The following is a 24885-nucleotide window of genomic DNA, read 5'->3' as shown; positions in this document are numbered from 1 at the left end:
TTTTTTGCAATGACACATCTCATCCGGAACTAAGGCCATGTTTAGTTCATGAAAAGAAAATTTTTAGGTGTCACGTCGAACGTTTGACCAGAAGTCGAAAGGAGTTTTTGGACAAGAATGAAAAAGCAAATCTTTTGAGCCTAATTAATCCGTCATTAGTACATGTGGTATGTTGTAGCACTTATGGCTAATTATAGACTAATTAGGCTCAAAAGATTAATTCATCTTATGTTTCTCCCTAACTGTGCAATTAGTTTCTTTTTTATTTATGTTTAATGCTCTATTTATGTGTCAAAAGATTTGATGTGATGTTTTTTGAAAAAAAATTAGGAACGGAACAGGCACTAAGTAACCATTAGACCATTAAATAGATGAGGTTCCGAACTCCAAAGTAGTATCATCAAATGCACAACAGTACTCCCTCTATATGCACTAGCCAACGTCAAAAAAACATCGGGAGGGAGTACTAAACTTGTGGGTATTTTTGGGTGAATGAAAACCTAGCTAGTTATATCCATGTATATGAGCAACTCATTCATCTCTATGGGCATATTGGGGGGCTTAAGATTCTGAGAAGTAGTTGATGAGAAGTCTGTTGCTCATAATCTTAAAAAAAATATTTCTCAGCTTTTGACTCCTAGTTTATTTTCTGGATTCTGTAACTCTAGATTATCAGAAACTGTGTTGTTTGGAAAAGCTCCCCTAAATAGTCCCTATGTCCATGTAGACCTCACCTTGCATTGTTCCACATAAATATTGTTGTGTTTAAGTTATCACACCACCGTCCCACATATTTAATTAAGGGGTGGCCGTTTGGCTTTTTGAGGGACAAACCAATGATATAATCGCAAACGAATATAATTTGTGAATAAATATTTTCTACATGTGTTCTTACCGATAAAAAAATCAAGGCTAAAAAATAAACTACAATAAAAAATTCTTAAAATCAACTTTAAATTTAAAATTAAAAATTTAAAATTGGGTTTATAAGCAAAAACGAAAAGATGATGATGGATAGATGCCGATATATACTCCTGCTGCGATGCAGGCTAGCTGCATCTCTTGCTTCCCCAATATAGTTAAAAAGCTTCATATCCGTTCTTCCATTTATCGATCGAAGCTACTCCAGTAGCTAGCCACAAAGAATATAGTACTCATTAGCATATATTGGATCTTTTATATATTCATTTATGGAGCCTTCTCGTCGTCGAGCGGGCGGCGGCGGCGGCGCGCGGCTGTTCCCGTGCCTCTTCTGCAGCAAGACGTTCCTCAAGTCGCAGGCCCTCGGCGGCCACCAGAACGCGCACAAGAAGGAGCGCGTCGCCGGCGCCTGGAACAACCCCTACGTCTACGGCGGCCACGAACAGTACTCCGCCGCGGAGCCGGAGCCGGACGCCTGGAGGTGGAGGGGCGTCGTCCCGGGCTCCGGCTGCAATCCTGCCGCCGCGAAGACGACCATCGTCGCCGGGGCTTCCCACGGCGGCGCGGAGGAGCGCAGGCTGCTCTTGGCGACGACGCCCAGGTCCAGGCACGGCCTTGGCTGCTGGCGGATGGGCTCTGAGGGCGCCTCGGAGAAGGACGTGGACGGCGGAGATACCGTCGTCTTCGTCGGCGGCGAGAAGCTCGACCTCCAGCTGAGGCTCTAGCTATATAGCTATATAATCTTGTATGGCAAACGTAAATTTAATTACCTTTCTTGATCATTTCTTCTTATCCAGTGTATGTACGTATTCTGTGTGTATATATCACCTCTCCTGTATAAAATGTGCGATTTCCATTATTCGTCCGCTCCAACACATTTACTTCCATGTTTCATTGTTATTAAGCAAAACATACATATGTACGTATAACCAAAGGGCCGGACAACTAATATTCTTCCGTCAAAATATTGTATTTTGTTTACATATATATACCAGCATTTTTACCATGATCTATCTTGGCAAATAAACTAAATTAAGCTAAATAACTTATTTATTTAATAAATTAAGCTCGCTCTAGCTAAGCAGTGATCGATGATCGCCGGGATGCATGAATATTCATCATTAGTTACTCCTGCAGTTTTGATAAATGATAACGTCTCCAAAATCGACCCCTTTAACTATAGTTTTCTGTTACAGTATATATACGAGAAATAAATAAAACCAAACTAGTTTTTAAGGCTTAACTTATACAATTAAATATTTTTTTACAGTTATTAACTTATACAAGTAGTTTTCTAAACGAGAAAACTGGAGAGACAGATTATAGTAGTACATACTATATGTTAGCTGACTTTTCCAAGCTAGCTGGAGCGTAGCATCAACCGTTAGGTCATTTTGTTGCAATAATTTAATAAGAGGCTGACTTTTCCACGCCGGCCGGCAAGCACTGCTCATTAATGGTGGGCACATGCACGCCTGTGGACTGGAGTATGTGGCGACAAGCCCTTCGTACGTCCGTGTGACTGACTGACTGGTACCCCCCCTGCCTATGACCTCGATCGATGTCTCCCATCGCAACAAATTAAATCGTCTTTAATATCCTTAATTAAGGGGTGTTTAGTCGGTGAAATAAAAATTTTTGCATGTCACATCAACACGTTTGATCAGACGTCGGAAGGGGTTTTTGGACAAGAATAAAAAAACGAATTTCACAGCTGGCATGGAAACCGCAAAACGAATCTTTTGAGCCTAATTAATCTGTCATTAGCGCATGTGGGATACCGTAGCACTTATGGGTGTCCTAATTAGGCTCAAAAGATTCGTCTCATGATTTCTCACACAACTGTGCAATTAGTTTTTCGATTTATCTATGTTTATTTAGGTGTCCAAAAATTTGATGTGATGTTTTTGAGTAAAAATTTTTGGAAACTAAACAGGGCCTAATATATAGTTGCACATAGCAAACACACGCACTGCTCCTTCGATCCTAAAGTACACGACATCCGTTTACCATCGTCTAAATTCATCCATTGATAAATACATATAATTGATATGAATCTAGACAGGCCTAAAAAGTCTTACACCGTGAACAGTGAGAGTAGCTTTTATGTATGCCTCTATAGATAAAAAGGATTTGGTCTTATTACAAATACGGACATGCTCTCCTTCTAGACACGAATTATTTTTCATTTATAAATCTGTTGTATGCATTTTTCTTCAACAAGCGAAATACATAATTACTGCCGATGTATTTGTTCTATATATATATTTTTATATTGTAAGACTTTCTAATACCGGTCTAAATTAATTCTTTAATCAATTATATTTTATGTATGTGTCTAGTTTAATTAGTATTTATATTAATCTAAATAATAATAATAATAATAATAATAGAAAGTCTTGCATTATAAATTGAATGGAGTTGTACATATATTACAAATCGGGTTTAACTAAGATACGTTCTCTCGGTGAACTTTGATATTTCTCTTAAATTATAGCAACCTAATACAAAATACGATATACCGTATAATATTATTAACATACGCCACGTCTAGTACTAGATTGTTGTTATACTGTGGAACAGAGTGAACTCTGCGTATAAGGGTATTTATAATTGATTGATCGATACATTGTTATCGTTATGCTTGTGTGTATTGCAGTATTTTCGTTCTGCTGAGGTAGTAAGATGGATGGTAAGGATCTCGCCAGCTCAGTTTTTGTACGGAGTTGGCGCGGTCCCCGTCATCATGCTCGAGCACTGCCGCCCAGTGGCTGTGCGCCACGTGGCTTCCTGACCTGCCGCACCCACTAACCAGCAATGCTGGCTACTAGCTTTACTAAAGTAGACTGATTGATTGGTGTTACTTCTGTTTCCATCGTGATCTAGGGACTTTGTTTGATCGATTTCTATATATGGGCCCACATATGTCTATTATCTTATCCATTAGCTATCTAATTAAAAGATCCATTTACCCTTCACGGGTTAAATCCATTTAGAACCTAAAATAACCTAACCAAATCCAGTCCATACCGATCCATTTGTCTCTTTAACCCAATCCAATCCAGACCATTTGAAGTTACAATCCATTTGCACCCAACCAAACACAATTCAAATTAAAACCAACCCATTTAACCCATTTCCATCCAACCCATTAGCAGGCCTAGTGATAGGGACTAAAAAAAAGTCATATAGTATCCAAACAGGGTCTAAGATTTTCCGCGCTCGCTCGATTCATATGATTGATTGTAATGAATGTAACAATAAAAATAAAACATATTGATTGATTCATGGATAATAAATCAGATGGGGCTGAAACATGTTATTGTAAGGGTTAATTAAAAAAACCAATTAAATCGTCCACAATGTTTTAGAATTTGGTATCACAAATAGCAAACGAACATGTACCATTGTAAAGCAATTTCATCACCTAGATATAGCTTGTCATTATAAAAAATTTAGTTATGTCAATCTAATTTGTATGGGTAATAACAAACCATTTGATTACTGACGTGATTTACCAAAAGAGGGGACGGCCTAGATTTACTGAAATCCATTTGGTGGGTTATGTGTAAATCCAAGGGATCCAAACTTGACAGCAGCAGCATTGTCGTTTCTTATGCCTCCAAGTGGTCCTGTAATTTCTCAATTATTAATTTGCTATATGCCTTTTAGATCACCGGTTTATGTGCCATTTCAGATTCATTCCAACAGGAATATGATTCATTATTAATGATCTCTTTTGCTTCAAAGACAAACCCATTTTTGCGAGAGAATAAAACTAGCACTACCATAGAAGAAACCATTTGTGTCATGTCTTCAATCTCATCAGTGTCGAGTATGGACCTGGCACTGATGAGACCTACTCATCAATGCTGGTTCTTACACCCAGCATCGATAGTTTCCCAATTAATAAAGAAAGCATCAATCGACTCGAATCGAGCTAGCTAAATCCAAATCATCCTCAAAATCATAGAATGACCCACTCACAGATCACAAATTCATCTGAATCAAACTTCAAAATCACATATCTAGATATGATGGACTTGAGTTGAACTCGTGGATAACCTAGATCTAGATAACATAGACCTTAACATTGATAACCTACAGAGAAGGGGGTAACGAGAACTCGTTGGAGCTACGTGTGGGGAGTGCGGGCCCATCGGCGGTGGCATGGGCCTTAGAGGAGGCCGAGGGTTTGTGGCACATCCGGATTTGTGGAGGCTAAGGAGACTGTCGGTGCTCGCTTTTACCTGCCGCCACCACTGCTCGCCAAGGAGCCTCTGCCACTCGCTTATTGAGGTTGCCGTTGTGCGCCACTCACGTGTCTTGGAGCTGCCTCTCACTCGCTAAAGAGCTTCCGCCGCCTGGTCACTGAGGAGCCAACGCCGACCACTTGTCGAACATGTGGAGACGAGGAGAGAATGGGAATAGAGAAACGGCGCAGACAGCCTGTGGTAGAGAGCGAGAGAATGAGCCAACTTTATATGTTAGGCACAACTAAATGAGTGAGAGAATGAGCCAGGTTTGGAGTAAACCAGTACAAATGAATATTTCCAAATAAAACCCGACAAAAATGATTGTTCATTTGTGCCAAATCTTACATGCAACCGGCACATATACGTAGGTATTCTATCTGTGCCGAGTTTTCCTTCTAACTAGCACAGATGATATCTCATTTGTGCCGGGTGTTTTTTTTTTGCCGTGCTAGAGGGTTCGCGGAGGCCTATCAGTGTCGATCTAAGTGTAGAGGGTAGAATGGGGAGAGCGGTAGAAGATGCGAAATACAATCTAAGTGTTGGCGGAAGAATGGGGAGGCAATCACAACCGAGTAGTGCTCCGAGCTCGCCCCCTTTCGCCACGAAAGGTGAGATACATGATCTGCAATATCACAAGTGAACTTTATGAGTTTCAGTGTTAATTTTGTGCTGAATTATGTCTGTTGTGATTGGTTATAGAACATCCATCATTGCTCTTAAGGATCGATTCGACTGGATATGTTAGTAGAATGATCAGCTTTTCCATTTTGTGTAATGCCTTTTTTGACTGGAAGCACCGGTTACTTTTGTTTAACTCCAAATGATTGCTGGAAGAACCAGGGCTGATGCATGCCGGCCCTTTTGATCAATGCCAAACGAGTAGTGCTGGTTAGGGAGCCGACACTAACTAATGAGCCTTTCTAATCGACTATAATGTGGTTTTATGCAGTAGTGATGTATAGGCCATTCCTGTTGCTAATGTCGGCATGTAAAGATTAAGGCCAGGGTACGCCCTGCCCTATGTTCGATGATAGCCGATGATAAGGCACATCCAAAGCCAAGCTAGTTAATAGGGTGGATGGACCACATGATCAAATTGGTAGTGTTGAGCAAAAGATTAGATGAGTGATCTTTGAAGTTTCAATTCTTATGCTGACTTTTCTCTAGTTATTCCTAGATCCAAATATAGGGGCGATTGTTTGGCTTTTTATGGAAAATGCAAAACGGTTTATTTGCGATCAAAAAATATTTTATGAATAAAAAAATTATATTCGTATTCCTAGTGATCTAAAAGCTAATTAAGGCTGAAAAATAAAGTTTGGTGAAAAATATCAAATCAATTCTAAATTTAAGGTCTAAAATTTAAATGTTGACTTATAAGCATAGAAAGAAGCGAAAATACACGAGAGTGATATAGGCCATTTTAGATTTATGCGCATCCATTAAGGAAATAGTACCAATTTATGTAGGTGGGTGTCAACTCAGATCGAGACATCCAAATTACGGGAAGTCGTATCGAGCGACTAGATTAAAGCAAGAAGATGTGATTTTTTTTTGTCCATTTATACTAGAGGAGAAGAAAAAATAGTTTCGATCAGTGCGTCAGGGGAATAAATTCCCATCCAATAAAGAAATTCTGCGGTTTGATCACAATTATATTCAGCACTGTGTTTTTTTTTTGGGGGGGGGGGGGGGGGGGGGCTGAGCCTGACTGCAATATCCATGCATGATGCATTAATTTCGTATACTCTCGCAGCCTCCTGGTATAAAGATCACGAACGATATTACCCGTTTAAATTTCTACTGCACCTAATATTGATATATAATTTAATCAAAATCGTTCAATAAAAATATATCAATAATATAGATTAAATTCTACTATTAGTATTATACATCAGAGTCAGCCAATACATAATACATATAACGTACTGAAGCCAGAGTTGTTCGTGCAAAAGGTCACAGTGCAGCGAGAAATTAAGCTGTGGTACCTGCACCCACATTAATATGGCGACAAGGGGAGAGATCCAGGCCGGGCCCGGAGGGTGGCCCGCCGTCGGCGGTGGACGCGCGCGGCGGCGAATCTCGCCGGCCGGCCGGAAGCAAGCAGAGATGGACAGATCGAGACCTGTACATGCATGTTCTTGTTGTTTTCTCTCCTTGCGATGGGAGAGAGAGAGACTAATTTGTTTCGATGTCGTCGATCGGTCGCTAGCTCGAGATGATCAATCCATATCTTCTTGTTGAACCATCGATCGATCGATAGATAGATATTGTGCATGTTGAGAGATGATCGACCAATCACAGCAAATTATAATCCAATAATAATGAGGTTGTTTCTGTAAAGCTCTCTTAACTGATCGACATGCATTAATTCAGCGCAACGACAACATATATTACCCTACTTTTCTTTTGTTTCGTGCCGTTGGCTTTTGGATCTAAGTTTAACAATCCGTCTTATTTAAAATTTTTATATAATTAATAATTATTTTATTATCATTTAATTTATTACTAAATAATAATAATAATAATTTATTATTTATATACTTTAAGTAAGATAAAAGGTTAAATATAAATAAAAAGCCAATATCGTTAAATAAAAAACAAAGGTAGTGCATTTTCACCAAGCATGCATATGTAGTTTGACAAATCAAAGCCAATAATTCCATGCAAGCTCCAGGGTGTGCGTGTTCCATCGGAGGAGGCGAAGGCCCAACCACAAAAAGACATACATGGATTAATTTAGTTCTCGACAGATCCAGCAGTTTGCTCTCACAGTGCTGGCTAGTGACAGAAAAGAATCTTTTTTTTTTGTCCCTAGAAATGAAAATCTCACAGCTTGGATTATGCATCCATATGTATATATGCGTGGTCGCCATCTAGTTGCCGCATATATAGTACACGATCAATAATAGAATTTAATTCACTCACATCCAAGTTCAAGGGCGGAGGGATTAGCATATCTGTGGGTGGAAGAAATTAATAGTAAGAATAAGATAAAAATTAAGACGTAAAATAACTTAGTTACGTTTGGGTAAATTGGATATGTCATGAAGCGTTACGCAAGTGAGAAGTAATGTCAAGGAAACCTATATACGATACCTATCAATAACAATTATTAGATGATGACTATATATTTCCTTATAGCGAGAAGATAACGATGAAAAAGACGAAGAACCTATGGATTTATATAGAGGTAGCTTTCATGGAAAAGCATCTCTTGCATCAACCAAGAGACACAAAGCTGCAGTCTAGCCCTACTAAAAAAACATAATTGAACCCACTGATCCTTCAAAAATCAGCATTAGTTTTTTTCTTCAAAATAACAGTTTGTGGTTCCAGTGTGTTTTAAATCAGATTTTTTTCTATGATTATGCTACTTAAAAAAATATTATTAATGTCCACACATATTTTCCCTTTGTCACGTCTCGCATACGAACAATAACAGTGGTTTGTTGCATCTGTCCATTTTAGACCGGCCCTACGCTTTGCCGGCAAAATAATACTGTTGTATCTTAACGTTGGCCATTGCAAAGATGAATTATAATTGAGCTCAATGTGTGGCAAACTTCACGAGCAGTCATAAATCACCATTAATTAGGCTCTTTAACTTGTAATCAATTCATTATTAAAACATGTCATAAGATCGCTCTCGCCTAATACTTTAATTATATAACTATTTACATGTGAGTTTTGTGGTTTACTTTTTACATGTTTAGATGTATTCATGTACATATTTGTGTTATTCCATCTTAAATAAAGCGGTTCATTGGATTTAAGGTACTTAATTGGTCAATCTTGCAACAACGAAATTTCAGCCAGATCGATCATACATTTAGAATTGATAACGGTGAAAGAGTTCCCAAAATTGGATGACAAAATATTGGGCTTGCTGTGGATGACCGTGGTTCAACCCACGGATAATTTATAGCTGATTGTATTTTAATTAAATAAACCTAGTTTTATTACTAAATAAAATTCAATTTATTTAGTTAAGCCAGCTCAAAATTACACACGGGGGAACTGCACATCCCGGGCACATGCATATGTTTGTTTTTCTCATGTTAGTGATTTAATTTTCTAATTAAGATAGACGGGGGTTATTGTACCATCACCTACTGCTTTAATTCACGGCTTTTAACTCCACAAATCGTGTCCATATGCTTGTAAGAGGTCTAGAATATAATATATTTATTATTAGAAAATCATCTGTTGTGCATTAAAATCTCGATCAAGAAATACTAAACTTTCCCGACGAGAAAATTATTTAATTAGGAGTACGTACAGAGAGTTCCAATACATATGGGCAGTAAGGTTTGGTGTGTGGTTAGTCTCAACTTGGTTGCCACTTAATTTTCTTTTCCGAGACCGATCGGGGTTATAGCCACTAATTAATTGTTGACGCTAACATGCGAATATGCATCTCCTGTCTGCTCTCGTTCATACTAAAATAAATTTATTTTTCTAGTCTCGCTCTCTATTTTAAAATAATTTTGTCATTATAGTCTCGATGGGAAGGATATAAATGTATTATTATTTCTCCTGCACTCTTCATGTTGTGCATGCTATTTTTTTTCCATAGGATCGACCGATGTACGTGGGCATATTAATATAATGAGACCAATTTAATGGGCATCGTTTTTTTTTGTCGTGTATGTACATCCTCCATTCTCCATTTCAAATTAAAGGTAAATGTTTCTGGGATTTAAATCTTGTAGAAAATATAAGTATTTTTGATACTATTCGTAGCAGTATATATCCCACCAATTGTTTCTCATTCAATTTTTTTTCCTATTTTACCTCCACTTGTCCTTTCACTCTCATTTATTTTTTTATCAAGAGGTATTACAGTCTTTTATTTTTATCCTTAATCGCTGATAAAAATATAGAAATGCTTATATTTTTATGGGTGTTTGTTTAGTTGTTTATAATAGATTCGGAACAAATGATTTTTTTGTAGTCCTAGACGAATATAAAAAGACATGAAACGAGAAGAGATGTTCGATCTCGTATTGCATCACAGGAAAAAATAAACCTAAGAAAGTTTTCAAGAGATATAACCACTTTGCTTATTCTTTGATAGAACTGGCCATAGTTATGCAATCCTAGGGAAAATTTTGTCTATACTTTTCCAATAAATCAAACATGTTTAGAATAAATCCTTAATTAGGAAATTCAGATCTCCAAAAAATCATTTGCTAACCCTCCATGCCAAAGGGTTCTTGGACAAGCAACTTTTTGACCACGCGTTGTGTATATTTGAGTGAAAAGACAAATAATTTTGTTTGCGATTACACACAGGAGGCACATGTATAGGTCATATACATATATATGTATGTAATGTATGTGTATATATATATATATGTTTATATATACATATATATATATATTTATATATATATATACACACACATATATATATATATACACACACACAACCAAACCATAGTCTAGCATATATAGATCGATTGTGACCCTTAATTAGAAAGTACTATTTCACAAAATATGAACAAACACCATAATCTAAACCACAATATTTGGTCTGAACCCATTGTCACACAACCATTACACAACCTACGCCTAAGTATTTGTCATAGATCATATTTACTCCCTCCATCCATAAAACTTAAATACCTATTGTAGATAGCATCATAGAGTAAATTCTCCTAAGATTCAAACAATTTCCCCTACTACAAATCTAGAGTACTCTTTTCCTCCAACCATCTTCCATTTCTCCCCACCTTACCCCCAATCACCATTCACTTTGAATCATGTCTAGATCATTTCTTGGGACTATTGATTAATTAATTTTATACGAGAAATCATATAATAGCATATTGCTAGGGATGGATGTAATTTATGAAGAAATATATGCACTTTCATATATATCATCGCGTTGCACTAATTATCCTGACTTAGATCACAATATATTAAACACCTAGCAACAACAATTAAAGTTTTTATTTGCAATCTATTTTACAGACTATACCGATATTAACAACTGTGTATTCTAGTGTAAGTATTTTCTTTCACCATGTATTTATCAATAAGACACGTGCTATAGATAGTAATAAAGATCAGTCCAAGAGTTAGTATTTTGGTGAGCAGAGCGGGAGAGAGTACATTGAGATGTAGGAAAAACCAGCTACTCTATAAATATATACATAGGCAGCACATAGCTGGTTAAGTAGCTGTTGGCACTTGCCAATTAATTAAGCTGATTATATTTCCATGGCGTCCTTGTACATGTCCCTGGCGGCGAGCAACGACGAGTGGGAGGCGGCGGCGCCGACGGCGTGCGTCGACGGCAAGCAAGTGCGGCTGTTCCAGTGCCTCTTCTGCGACAAGACGTTCCTCAAGTCGCAGGCGCTTGGCGGCCACCAGAACGCGCACCGGAAGGAGCGCGTCGCCGGCGGCGCCCACAACCCTTACGCCCCCTACTACGCCGCCGCCGGTGAGCCCACTGCCGCTAGGTCCATACCATTCTCCTTGCACGGACACGGCTTCCGCGCGGCGCCGGCGCCCGCCAACGTCGGCGGACTCGGGCCCGAGTGGTGGGCGAGCGGCGGCGGCGGCGCGCCGCGCTTCACATCCGCCGGCCGCGACGACACGGTGGACATGCTCAACTGGAAGAGGGCCTCCCACGCCTCAGGCACGAGTCAGGGCGCCGCCGCCGCCGCCGCCGCCTCCTCCATGGCCGCCGGCGAGGGGCAGCTAGACCTCGAGCTGCGTCTTTAGTTAGATCGAACGACATCGATCCGCATGCATCATTTTCAGCCCACCAAATTAAGCTTCTTCTAGCTAGCAGCAGTGCATCTTGCAAAAGGGTATTACTACCTACCTAATCCTCATCCTCCCTAGCTAGCTAGCTAGTAATCTCTTATCTCTCCTATATTTTTTTTTCTCAAGATTTAATCTTGGTGTGGTGATGTAATTATGAACTGTTTTGGCCTCCAGTTGCAACAAGCTCTGGTTAGAGTATGGCCTGATTTCCATGTATTGTAGTATTATTTTGTATGTGGGAATTAATTAATTAAACTTGTGTGTGTAAGTATAGATGTATGTATATTGTCCGTTATACCATACATATACATGTACAAAGTACACTAATTGTGTTGATGCTATATATATAATCATGCATCCACAGGGCTGTCATCTCTTCTATTTTTGTGAGGGGCAAGAAAACATTTTCTAGACCCAATGATAAATGCTTAATTTAGGCCACCCTATTACATTTAAGATATGACTTGATTTAAGTATAAACTAGAGAGCACTTTCGATTAGGCTCTTTCATTCCGTTCACTATTAATCCAAAACTGAAATGTGTGTGTGTGTGTGTATCAGCGTGAGAGAATCAAATCAATGCGCGTGTGTGGGGGAATAATGTGTGCATATTATTTGTGTGTCAGGCCTTCAACGTACGACGTGTTTTAAATTATATTCGATATTGATGCACAAATCTAATAGGAAGATAAGTTATGAATCTTTTAAAGTGTATCCCTATTATAACACATAAGCTACTTTTAGCCCTAACAACCTAAAAGGAAAACTTTACTGATGTTAATAATAGTAACAAAAATCATGGGATATGAATAAATCACATACGTGTCACGACTGGCTAGCATGTTACTCATTGATTAACTTATTAAATTCCATGCTAAAAACTACACTTAAATAATCAATGAGATAAAAAGGGTGAAAACAAGCGAATAATTCATCGGCTAATTTTTCGTTTATACGCACAAATGCATAACAAGAGATTAGCTAGACTCGGAAGCACATGCAAACAGAAAGAATTACACTTTTCCTATTGGTCAAACGTTTGTTTTTTTATTTTTTTGTCAAACACGCGTACAATACATGAGGGACTGGAGAGGGAGGACGTGTATGAGATTTTTAACTTGCATACATGCTCTCAAATTATCATCTAACAACAGTGACCAAATTTGATTGATAGAATTAAAATTCTCAAATATTTGATCAATAGGCGGACCCAAAGAATTAATGTTACTCCCTTTGGCTTTTAACATACGATACCTTTACATGTATATTTGACCATTTGTGGTACTCCCCAAGTCCTTTGTTTCAAAATATAGAAATCTAATACTACCTCCGTTTCATATTATAAGACTTTTTAGTTTTGCCTAAATTCATCAATTGATGAATATATATAACTTATATATGTCTAGATTTATTAGCATCCATATGAATCTAGATAATGCTAAAAAATCTTATATTATGAAACGGAGAGAGTATTAGATATGACACGTCCGAGTACTAGAAATCTAGATGTCGCTATGTCACATCTAAATAAATTCCAATATTTTAGAACAGAGACAGTATTAAATTATTATATAACTATTATTTATTTTATTAAAGCTTACTTTATTATTAAACTTACTTTAAACATATTGCTATCATCCTAAAGAGACTTCATCTTTCACTGCCCCACACATACCAATAAAAATCCAATGCCTTGTTCATTTCAGATTAGGCTTATAGTGTTTAAGTTTTTAAGCTGACTTTTTAACTTATATGATTTATAATCTGGTATATTAAAAGCTATAAACTTAGTACTGGGTACTACGACCTTTACATTTGAAGTAAGCCAAAAACATTTCTTCAACCTAGTTTTTGACTTGACATGGTAAGAGTGGACACGGCCGCCTCTTCACACCACTACCCACCTCCACATGTCGCCCTCTCCATCGTAAAACAATATAAGCATTTTTAGGACATGAATTTTATACCATAATATAAATATTTCTATAGTTATTTCTATTATTTGATCCATTCTAATATCCAGTCAGATGCACCAAAAGAAAATCCAATCAATTTAAAATTTAAAAATTAACCACCGAAATAGATAATAGAAAATCTTTTAGCATCTTTTTTAATTTAGTCTATAATAAATAATCTGATGAGATAGATACTCCCTCCGTTTCATAATATAAGATGTTTAACTTTTTTTCTTGTAATGTTTGAGTATTTGTTTTATTCAAAAAATTATAAAAATATCATTTATTTTGCTTGTGAGTTATTTTATTATTAAAAAAACTTTAAGCATGACTTGCTATTTTTTATATTTAACTATATTTTTGAATAAGACAAATAGTCCAACATTGCGAACGAAAAAAGTCGAACATTATGAAACAGAGGAATTATCACGTACTACCTCCGTCCTGAAATAAGATCATTTTTCAGTTTTTTGATACAATTGACTCTTCTTCTCATTTGAATTTTTTTTTACGATTAATATTTTTATTCTTACTAGATGATAAAATATAAATAATATTTTATGGTAACTAATTTTTTTTATATAAATTTTTTATATAAAACGAATGGTCATACGGAAAATACAGTTACTAGACGAGGGAGGCAGTAGCAGTAGGATACGCTGGCATGCTCTCATATATAATTGGTGGCGGTAATGCATGGGTCTGTGGTGTGGGCCCCAGTTGTCAGAGCAGAGGCGCGCGCCCGCAACGCGACAAGCTAGCGAGCCTCCCCACATGAATGTTGGTGCATGCGGATGCGGCGAGCCGACATGCCGTACGCAGCTAGCGTTACGCAGGAGCTCGACGTGACGACACGTCGATCACTGCTTCTGCTTGGACAAAAAAAAATTCAATTCATGGCATATACCAAAAGTATACGACCTCCAGGCCCCAGCTAGTTATTACCTCTTTAATACGATAATCTCTCCGTCCAATAATATGAGGTATTTTGTCATTCAAATTTGTTCAACGATATAAGAGATTTTATGATCACAAGAATGTGCTTTATTCGACACTTGTTAATTTTTGTACTATTTACCAACATTTATACTTAGTTTGTTTCATATCATAAATCACTTGGGTTTATCTAAGTACTACCTCCGTCAGGTTCCGAAATAAAATCATTTTTCAGTTTTTTATACAATGTTTTGACTCTTCGTTTTATTTAAAATTTTGTTGCGATTAATATTTTTATTCTTACTAGATTAGATGATAAAACATGAATAGTACTTTATGTGCGACTAATTTTTTTAAAGTTTTTTATAAATTTTTCAAATAAGACAAATGGTTAAACGCTGGACACGGAAAAAACGAAAAATGAAATTATTATGGGATGGAGGTAGTAAAACTTATTTAAATTTGATCCAGTTTATAGAAAAATATGATAATATTTGTAACATAAAATAAATATACTATAAAAATATTTTATTTGGATTTAATTGAACTAACTTGGTGTAGTTTATGCTAGTATATTTTTCTATAAATTCAACCAAACTTAAAGAAAGTGATTTACAATGTGAAATGGAGGGAGCACCAATTTGTTTCCCCTCAACCAATTTTATACTACTTTTTCCTCCAACTACCATAATTTTTTACATGATTTGAACTATTGCTACTTTCTTAATTTTGGCAAAAAAATAACATAAGCTATTATATTATGGGACGAATGGAGTAGTTTGCTTACTGATAAATCTAGTAACACCATTCTTATATCATCGATCTTTTTGATTTTTTTTGTTATTAATATTTAATATTAATGTTTGTCCTAGCACTATTACAAAGGTACATAGCTATATTTGGGATCATATATAGCATGAAACTGTATATATGCTCATTCCGTTTTAAATATTGCTATTTCTTGCCATGTTCATAGACGCATTCAGAAATAACTAATTTCGAACATATATAGGAGTATATACCTTGTATAGAGTATAACAATAATAGTGTTGGCCATCATATGTCACTGCATGCTCTGATTCGTTCAGCCATATAATTTTTTATATCTTAAATAGTGCCACGTAAGAGAGTTATACTTCAAGGATGGGAAGATGCCTAGCGGTATACTATGTTTCATGTGTTTCATGATTTTTTTTAAAAAAAAATAGAACTTTTAGTATACTGCCGGTAAAATGCCTACACCGATAGTAGCAAACATTAAGCAAATCATGCGGTTGAGTATGCTGAAACACATGCAATCTATCTACTGGACAGACAACTGTGTAATAGAGGATCGAACTCAGGAGACACAGTCAACATAAGTATTTATATTCCATATATTTAAATAGTTCCACCAAGAATAATACTCTCTCATTTTTTTATTTGACGCCGTTGAATTTTGGTTCTAATTTTTTTTATATTATTTAATTTTTTTGCAACTATGAAAAAGTATAAGTCATTCTAAAAATTCTTTTAGTAATAATCAAAATCATAATAAAATAATTAATAATTATATAAACTTTTAAATAGGATGGATGGTTAAATTAAATGTAAGCTCAAAAGTCAAAAGTGTAAATAAAGAAAATGGAGGAAGCAACTAAAGTCGTTGAAAAGCCATCTCCAAAATGGTGCTTTCTGCATATGCTATTCCATTGAAATTAGAGATTATTGGCATGAAAATGTGTTTCCACCAAAACGAGTAATTCGTTGAATTGCTTGAAAAGATAGTGGATCACTTACATATATAGTACAATGACCATACTAGACTTATCTGTAGGGTAGGTTTTGATGTTGAAGAATTTATCCAGGTCTTTGAGTATCAATTTATTGTTTGTTTAATTTGAATGCGCTCATATAGAAAGTTGGAAAGGATGACAAATGACTGAGTTTATATATAGTTACAATAACGGATGTTTACAGCGGTGCAGACGACGATCAGGGTACAGCAACACCTTTTCTCCTGCTACAAGATACGTGTGCCGATCTTTTTGGAAATTAAGAAAAAATAATATGAATGTTAGTTTGGAATCTTCCAATAGTTAACTTGTTTCGGTTTGGATAAAAATAGAAGATTTGATTTTCTAAGGATTAGTACCCATGAGTGCCATTTGGTTTGTATGAATTGAAATATAAAGAGAAAACTTTTAAAAAAATTACCCACTCTAAATTGTTGAAAAATTCATATAATTTTTTTTTGATGAGAACACAGTACAACGCACATAACACGCACATACTCCCATGAGTGCCACGGGCGCCTTGTTGTTGACGGGCACGTCGTCTCCCACTGAAAGCACAAGGCCGTTAGAATCCTGAAAAATTCGCTCTAACGAGGAGTCGAACCAGAACCTCAGGTGCTACTAATTAAGGCCTTATACGTAACCAATAGGCTATAGATCATTTCGCAAAAATTCATATAAATTAACCTGAACACATATTTCTATTACTTCACTTGACCTATCCCTATGGACCGAAATTATATTCCCCAAACTGACCAAGTCCTCAATTAAATTTGGAACACTCAACACAGCTATATATAGCCACTGTGTGCACAATATATCTTGAGAGAATCTCGATCAAACAGTGTTCATAGGATCGATCATTGCCTCTCCTGACATTTGTTGTCGCCATCCACTTGTGTTTGTACGTAGCACAGTGTGGGTCTGTGCGTGCCATTATTCTCCTGCTATAGCACCACTGATCGATATCTAGCTTTTAGCAGCATCTTTTCTCCTCATATAATTGGGGTAACTTAATTATATCAACACGTATTTGTACAAACTTCATCCATCATAAAATCGTTTTATTTAAGAGAATACAAATAATATTTTTATTGTAATTAGACGATAAAACACAAATAATATTTTATATGTGACTAATCTTTTTTATTATTACTCTTATTTAAATAAGACGGATAATTAAACGCTAAACCCACGAACCGAAGAATAAATCTTTTCTTTTCTAGACTTAACTCCGGCAGGAGAAATGTCTATATAAGGAATAACGCAGGAGCACCTGATCTAGCTAGCAGCTACCTCCATATATCCTTAATAAATTCAGATTCGGCCGGAAAGTAGCTGGTGAGTTTTCTAGTTGAGGCATATTGCATCTATATATTGAGTTTCCTTTCATGGATCACCCATCGTCGCCACGTCGAGCTCCGGTGGTGGAGCTGGCCCTGTCTCTGTCTCTGTCCCGGGCGGCGGCGGCGGCGGCGGAGAGCAACGTTGACCACCTCCACGAGCAGTGGGAGGCGGCGCCGACGGCGCGCGTGGACGGTAAGGAAGTCCGGCTGTTCCAGTGCCTCTTCTGCGACAGGACGTTCACCAAGTCGCAGGCGCTCGGCGGCCACCAGAACGCCCACCGGAAGGAGCGCGTCGCCGGCGCTAGCTGGAACCCCTACGTCTACGACCCCGCCGCCGCCGCCGTGTCCATACCCATCGCCTCGCACGGCGTGGCTACTGCCGGCGAGTGGAGCGGCGCCGCCGTCGACAAGCTCAACAGGGCAAGGGCCGCCGGTTTTGCTGGCCCGAAAAGGGGTTCTTCTACCATGGGCGCCGTCACCGGCGACGAGCTCGACGTCGAGCTCTACCTCCACCTCTAGATCCTCTAGCTAGCGTGCGTGGGTACGTACGTCTACCACGAAATTATTGATCCATCTCTCCATGGTCACCACGATTTGTAGACTGCTTTGCTCCTCCAGTCTCCAGTTAGTTTGCAAGGTGGTGGTTAATTAATTATGCATCATGGTTGGTTGTTACTAAGTAATCTCTAATTTTCTAATGTACTTATCTTAATGTATATTTGTGCCTTCTGGGCATGCATGAATTAATGAATCATTAATTATGGTTTAAATGGTAGCAAGAAGACAGAAATTACGATTTAAAAAGATATGACTTCAGAATAAAAATGAAATAGAGAAAATCATCGGGAGTCGGAATACTAAAGCAATACTGAAATTTTGAAAACTAACCCATAAGGAATTAATTCGGAAATTTAAAAATAGTTCAATATATGTTTTCGAAATTGTTGGCTTTAAATTTTGTCTATGCAAGAATATGTATTTAATCTATATGTAATAGCCACGTGTGACACAACACATCCTTTATACTGGCTCAGTCTATGTATTTATTCTAATCGATTGATATCAAATGTATAGCTGGATATTTGGGATTAAAATAGAATATATAAGCATGAAAATTAAACATATGAACCATATTAACATTTTGAAAAAAAAAATATAGTTTGTCATTATTGGTGGACGATTCATAAATACGATAAAAGATTAAGGAATAAGAACATACAATGGGCCGCTGGCTGGTCCCCACTTTTCACCCATGTTAGCCTTCAATAATTTGTAGTTGAAAAGGATAGGAGTATCGATCAATTAGTTGCGGTGCTAGGCATACGGTTGCTTTGAACTATTTACGATAACTTATATATATATATATATATATATATATATATATATATATATATATATATATGTATGTATGTATGTATTTTAATACCGTATAGTTTATGATGCAAAAGAAAATGTATTCTTTCCCAAAGACACTCAGAAAAAGTTATTGACTGGGTATGCCAACAATCGACAAGACATTTTCTGCCCTAGAGAAAACAGCATCACAAGTGGTTGTCGCATAACTGTTGCTCACGCCGTACAGTACGTTGCCGTCGCTTGATTATTATTGCATTTATTCGTTGTATATATGCATCACTTGTGAGTTGTGATGGGAGATACATAAACCATGTTTACGTACATTCTGCGTAACATGCATTAATTCCTGGTCATCTAGTAGTATTATATTTTTTTATTGGACCTGTGCATGTAAACTGACCAGCGTGCAACAGTAGTCCTGATCGACTTTTCAACAAAGTGGGTAGCTACGTTATAATTTCCTACCACCATCTCACGGTGTAATATCGCTTTTAGGTACTTTAGTTAAAATTAATATTAAGAAAAGAAAAGACAGTATTACCCACAACAAACGAGTAATGGATAACAATAGAATCATAGGTGACGATAAAATAGAAAAAATTTAAACTAGAAAGTGATTGGTGTGATAAGTAATAAATATATTATTAGAAATAATTATATTTTGAAAAACAGAGAGAGTAGCTTTCGAAGGACAGGGTATTTTTTTTTCAATCTACTAGTGCGTACTGTTATCTATTCCGTCCTTCTAAAAAAATGATTTCGAGTATATATAACCTCATCCTCACTAATACTTACAAAGACTAAGATGTTCTTCAATTTTTCAAGACTAAACGCAGTTGCTCCTTACTTTTTCAAATCATAAGGTATTTGTCACTCATTTTACTAAACTCTCATATAATAATTGCTCAAATAATAAATTATTTATAGGACAAATATGAAGTCTTTTGCGGACAGAGGGAGTAGATTTATTATACCTCCTGTATTTCAAAATATAAGTTATACTACCTACGTCCCTAGATGTTTGACGCCGTTGATTTTTTATAAACGTTTGAGTTTGACTATTTGTATAGTGGCACAAAATTATAATCATAAGTAGGTACTTTCCAATACAAATATAATAATATTTTAATAAACTAATTGTTGATCAAACTCCTATATTGACGATACTAAATATACCATACATATATTTTGAGTACTACAAATAAGCTTCTTCTGCCCTTGCCATAAGCAAGTAAAAAAAGACCATATCGGTGGTGGAACAAAAAAAAAAAGGAACGGATGACCTCTGCGTCTCGGTTACTGTCCTTGCAATTGAACAGGGTAAACCTAGCGGTTTTGCGTGAACCGACAAACCGGTGGCAATTTTTTAGATTCAAACCGGTTTTTTAGTTTGTCATTATGAATTTATTATGCCACCGCTCTATAATTATTTTTTCGATGTTGTGCTCATGTAATAGTAGATATATTGGTTGATTTATACATACTTTACAAATATGTGATGGTTATATATTAAAAATAATATAAAGTAAATATAATATTACTTCCTCTGTTTCAGGTCATAAGTCATTTTGACTTCAGTGAAAGTCAGATTGCTCTAAATTTGACCAAATTTATAAACAAAGATAGAACCATGTATCACACCAAATTAGTTTCATTAAATCTATAATTAAACATTTTTCATAGTATGTGTATCTTGGTTATAAATGTTAATTTTTTTATATGAACTTAATCACACTTAGAACAATTTGACTTTAACCAAAATCAAAACAACTTATAACCAGAACGGACGGAGTAAGGCCCATTTGATTCAAAGGATATTTATTGGAATTTTAGATGATTTCATTCCTAAAGGTATTTTTCGTACAAAGTCATTTGAATCAAGGGAATGAATCCTATGAAATTCCTATGAAATGTCTCTTCCCATACAAGTTTTGAAGAAAATTTAACAAGAGAGGTATAACTTTATGGAAACAAATCCTTTTGAGTCTTTATCTCTTCTCGAATTGCTGTATTAATTTTCTGTGGTCTAATCAAACGGTCATTTTTATGTTTTTTTACGTGTTTTGCAATCATCTATCATACACTTATATTCTTGTTAGAATCTTATCTTTTTTATTACTCTGTTTTTTTATTCATGTGATTCGAATGGTTCTAATAAATAAAAAACAACCGTCCGAATAAATAAAAAACCAACGGCTCAGCCTATGATCTAACGGTTCCCCCCATGAAGCAGGATCGGTGAGATCTTATGCACGCTTTTCAAACGCGTACGACAAGATCTCATGGCAGCATGACCTGCCTGTATGTGTATATATAGCCAGCGTCAGGATCTTTCAACGTCGAGTCGTCGCTGTCATACTTTTGATATGCGTCTCTCTGTGTCTCTCTCTCTCTCTCTCTCTCTCTATATATATATATATATATATATATATATATATATATATATATATATATATATATATATATATATATATATATATATATATATATATATATATATATATATATATATATAAGTATTTCATTTTTTATATGGAGCGTTGACTTTATGTTTGATTATTTATTTTATTTAAAAATTTAGTATAAATATAAAAAATTATAAGTAATACTTAAACTATTTTTAATAATAAATAAAATAATAAACAAACTAAATAATATTTTTAAATTTTTTAAATAAGAAGGTGGTTAAACATTATAAATAAAAAGTCAAAATATCATATAATATGAATAATATGAGACAGAGGTAGCACGTATGTACCGTGTATTTTTGAAATCAAAAGAATCAATATTCTAGCTCGGAGGCCATGAAGCCATGATGATAAATTTAAAATGTATTACTCCCTCCTCTTTATTTCTATTTATCGCTGTTAATATTTAAGTTCATATTTGATGGTTTGTTTTATTCAAAACAAATTTATACAATTATTAATTATTCTGTTGTGATATGATTTATTACTAAATAAATTTTAAGTATGACTTATAATTTTTTATATTTACAAAAAAATTAAATAATACGAATAGATCTAAATTAAAGTCAATAGTGTTATATATATATATAACAAAACTAATATGTGCATTCCCCTTAGAATAAGCTATTCTATGCCTCTTCCCCTCACAAGGTCCAAATCCATCTTCCACCCTCTTCCAAGAGCCCAAAACCTCTCTCATGGCCTGGTCAAAGCTCTTCCTCGCCGGTCAAATCTATCCTTTGATCTTTCTCCCCACCCCACCTTTGTTCAGTCCCGCCTATCTGAAAAGTACAATAACACGAAGCCAAAAATACAGTAACATGCCTTATAAAATACAGTAACAACACCATAATGGATCTAATTTTTTAAATCATAATTTTTTAACCACCGAAGTGAAAACGGTTTTAAAAAATAATATTAGACACATGAGATATTGCTAAAGATTAAGAATACAACATTTTATCTCTTCCATATGTATTAGTTGTACTGTAGCAATAGTATGCAGTCACATCTCGTGTTACTGCATTTTGATCATTATGTTACTATACTTGTATCATGACATTACTGCAATTGTGTAGTAACAACGCACATGCTACTGCAATTATATCAGTATGTTTCTGTTATTATGCAGTAACAATACATATATTTTATAGTAACATAATGTTATAGCGTTACTGCAGTTATTGACATAGCATTAGTGTATACTAGTATAAATCCTATAGATATTTCTTAAGATTTTAAACTTTAAACAACTTTATCTCTCACCTTATATATTATTTTTTAAAAACATTTGTACCACGTTGTTAGAAAAAAGTGCTTTAAAAAAGTAGATTTCTCTTGGATATGTTTCGACGTTGTTACTGTGAATTAGTTGTTGTGTTACTGTATTTTTGCCTTCATGTATTTACAGAATTTCTGTGAGATGAGGGATGAGCTTAGATAGACATGAGAAAAAACCCATAAGGGGGTTGAACCACCGGGGGAACTCTTTGACCAATCTTTAATTGAGATAGGGATGATTTTTAAGCCTAGAAAAAGGGGTGGGAGGTGAGATAAGCCTTGGGAGGTCTTGAAAGAGAGGGATGTAGAATAGCTTATACTAAGGGGTGCACATATTAGTCTTATATATATATATACACACACAACTACTTTGAGCGCTACGTAATAAACAGCGCATGACAAACTACAACCAAACCAGACCGTACACCACCTACTAACAGAGCAACCACTCCACTTTTGCACGTTGTAGTTAAATTTAAACCTTTTGAATTACTTGCGGGGTGTCCCCGAATAAAGTGAGTTAAGCTTTGACTTCTTTCGGTCAAATTTTAACTTACCGAAGCACGAATACAAGCCGAGTTAATTTTTAACTCAAGAATACGTTGTACATATATTGATTATTTTTTAACTGACACGTCCACCACCAAACACGCACATCACACTGTTATACTATACGGTTAAAGCTTAACTTATCGAATAACACAACGCATGCTAGAGATATGAGTTAATTTTTAACCAACATACTGGTAGTGGGATTTAATGTGTGAGAAAGTTAATTTTTAACTCCTCAACCAGTAAACGAGCATATTTCTTTTATGTTGTCATCAGTTAAATTTTAACTTCATAGTGTATCGTAGTAAACACCCCACGCATATATAAGTTATTTTTTTTAACTCAACACTTGCATCAGTCAGTTATTTTTTAACTCCACTAGCTTTTGTTGGGATGGTGGTGGTGGGAAGAGGTAGACTGACGTGAAGGTTGGTTGGTTGATCGTTGTGTGACGTGCTGTGTAATGCCACCGATATATATATATATATATATACATATATATATATATACATATATATATATATACACACACACCTATTATAGCATAAGTATTGTACGCCCCTTTCCTTCCATGACTCAACCTAATACTCACCACCGTCCTGAGGTCCAAAAACCTAGATTGAGATACTTTGCTTTGAAAAGGTACGTGAAAAGGTATGTTGTTTTTTTAATTCACATGTGAGATCTAGGATTCACTGTGCCCACATGTCAATAATAAAGTTATGTGATTTTGAAGATAGAAAACTTGATTCTAAAAACCCACAACTCTCTCTTAAAGGCTGGTCAAAGGATCCCAAAATTGGTCAAACCTCAATAAAAGTCATCCCAAGCCTCCTACACCACACGTTTACTTACCTCTCACAACTATCTCGCACTCGCAGCAGTGCAATAACACAATAGCTAACATGCAATAACTCTATAGCTTGTGTACGATAACATCTTTAAAATTTAGTCAAAATTTGAATCCTAAAATCATACTCTCTCCGTCTCAGAATAAGGCAAACTTTAGATTTGTCTGTCCAGTGTTTGACTATCTGTTTTATTTGAAAAATTTTCAAGAATTTTTTTAAAAAATAGTCACACGTAAAATACTATTCATAATTTATAATCTAATAAAAACAAAAATATTAATCGTAATTTTTTTCAAATAAGACGAAGAGTTAAATATTATAGGTAAAAAGTGAAAGATTGGTTTATTTTGAAATGGAGGGAGGGAGTACATTTTAATTCTAGGAATCAATACAGAAATGATTATACTA

At 35.8% G+C, this 24885-nt stretch overlaps 3 protein-coding genes across 3 annotated transcripts; all 3 read left to right on the top strand.

Moving 5' to 3' along the window:
* Nucleotides 1-1087: 1087 nt before the first annotated feature.
* LOC121055050 (zinc finger protein GIS-like) lies at nucleotides 1088-1748 on the top strand. The gene has a single exon (XM_040526474.1). The coding sequence runs from the start codon at nucleotides 1191-1193 to the stop codon at nucleotides 1644-1646; it is 456 nt and encodes a 151-aa protein (XP_040382408.1). The 5' UTR covers nucleotides 1088-1190; the 3' UTR covers nucleotides 1647-1748.
* A 9657-nt stretch (nucleotides 1749-11405) lies between these two features.
* On the top strand, nucleotides 11406-12151 carry LOC121054902 (zinc finger protein STAMENLESS 1-like). The gene is made up of 2 exons (XM_040525843.1): nucleotides 11406-11826; nucleotides 12132-12151. Exons 1-2 carry the CDS (start codon nucleotides 11406-11408, stop codon nucleotides 12149-12151), a joined length of 441 nt encoding a protein of 146 aa, XP_040381777.1.
* Nucleotides 12152-18014: 5863 nt separating this feature from the next.
* LOC102713836 lies at nucleotides 18015-18522 on the top strand. The gene has a single exon (XM_006658223.2). It carries the CDS (start codon nucleotides 18015-18017, stop codon nucleotides 18486-18488), a length of 474 nt encoding a protein of 157 aa, XP_006658286.2. The 3' UTR covers nucleotides 18489-18522.
* Nucleotides 18523-24885: the final 6363 nt, after the last annotated feature.

The sequence above is a fragment of the Oryza brachyantha genome, chromosome 7 (genome assembly GCF_000231095.2).
Source record: "Oryza brachyantha chromosome 7, ObraRS2, whole genome shotgun sequence".
In the NCBI taxonomy this organism is placed as follows: domain Eukaryota; kingdom Viridiplantae; phylum Streptophyta; class Magnoliopsida; order Poales; family Poaceae; genus Oryza; species Oryza brachyantha.
This window is presented reverse-complemented; position numbering and strand designations above follow the sequence as displayed.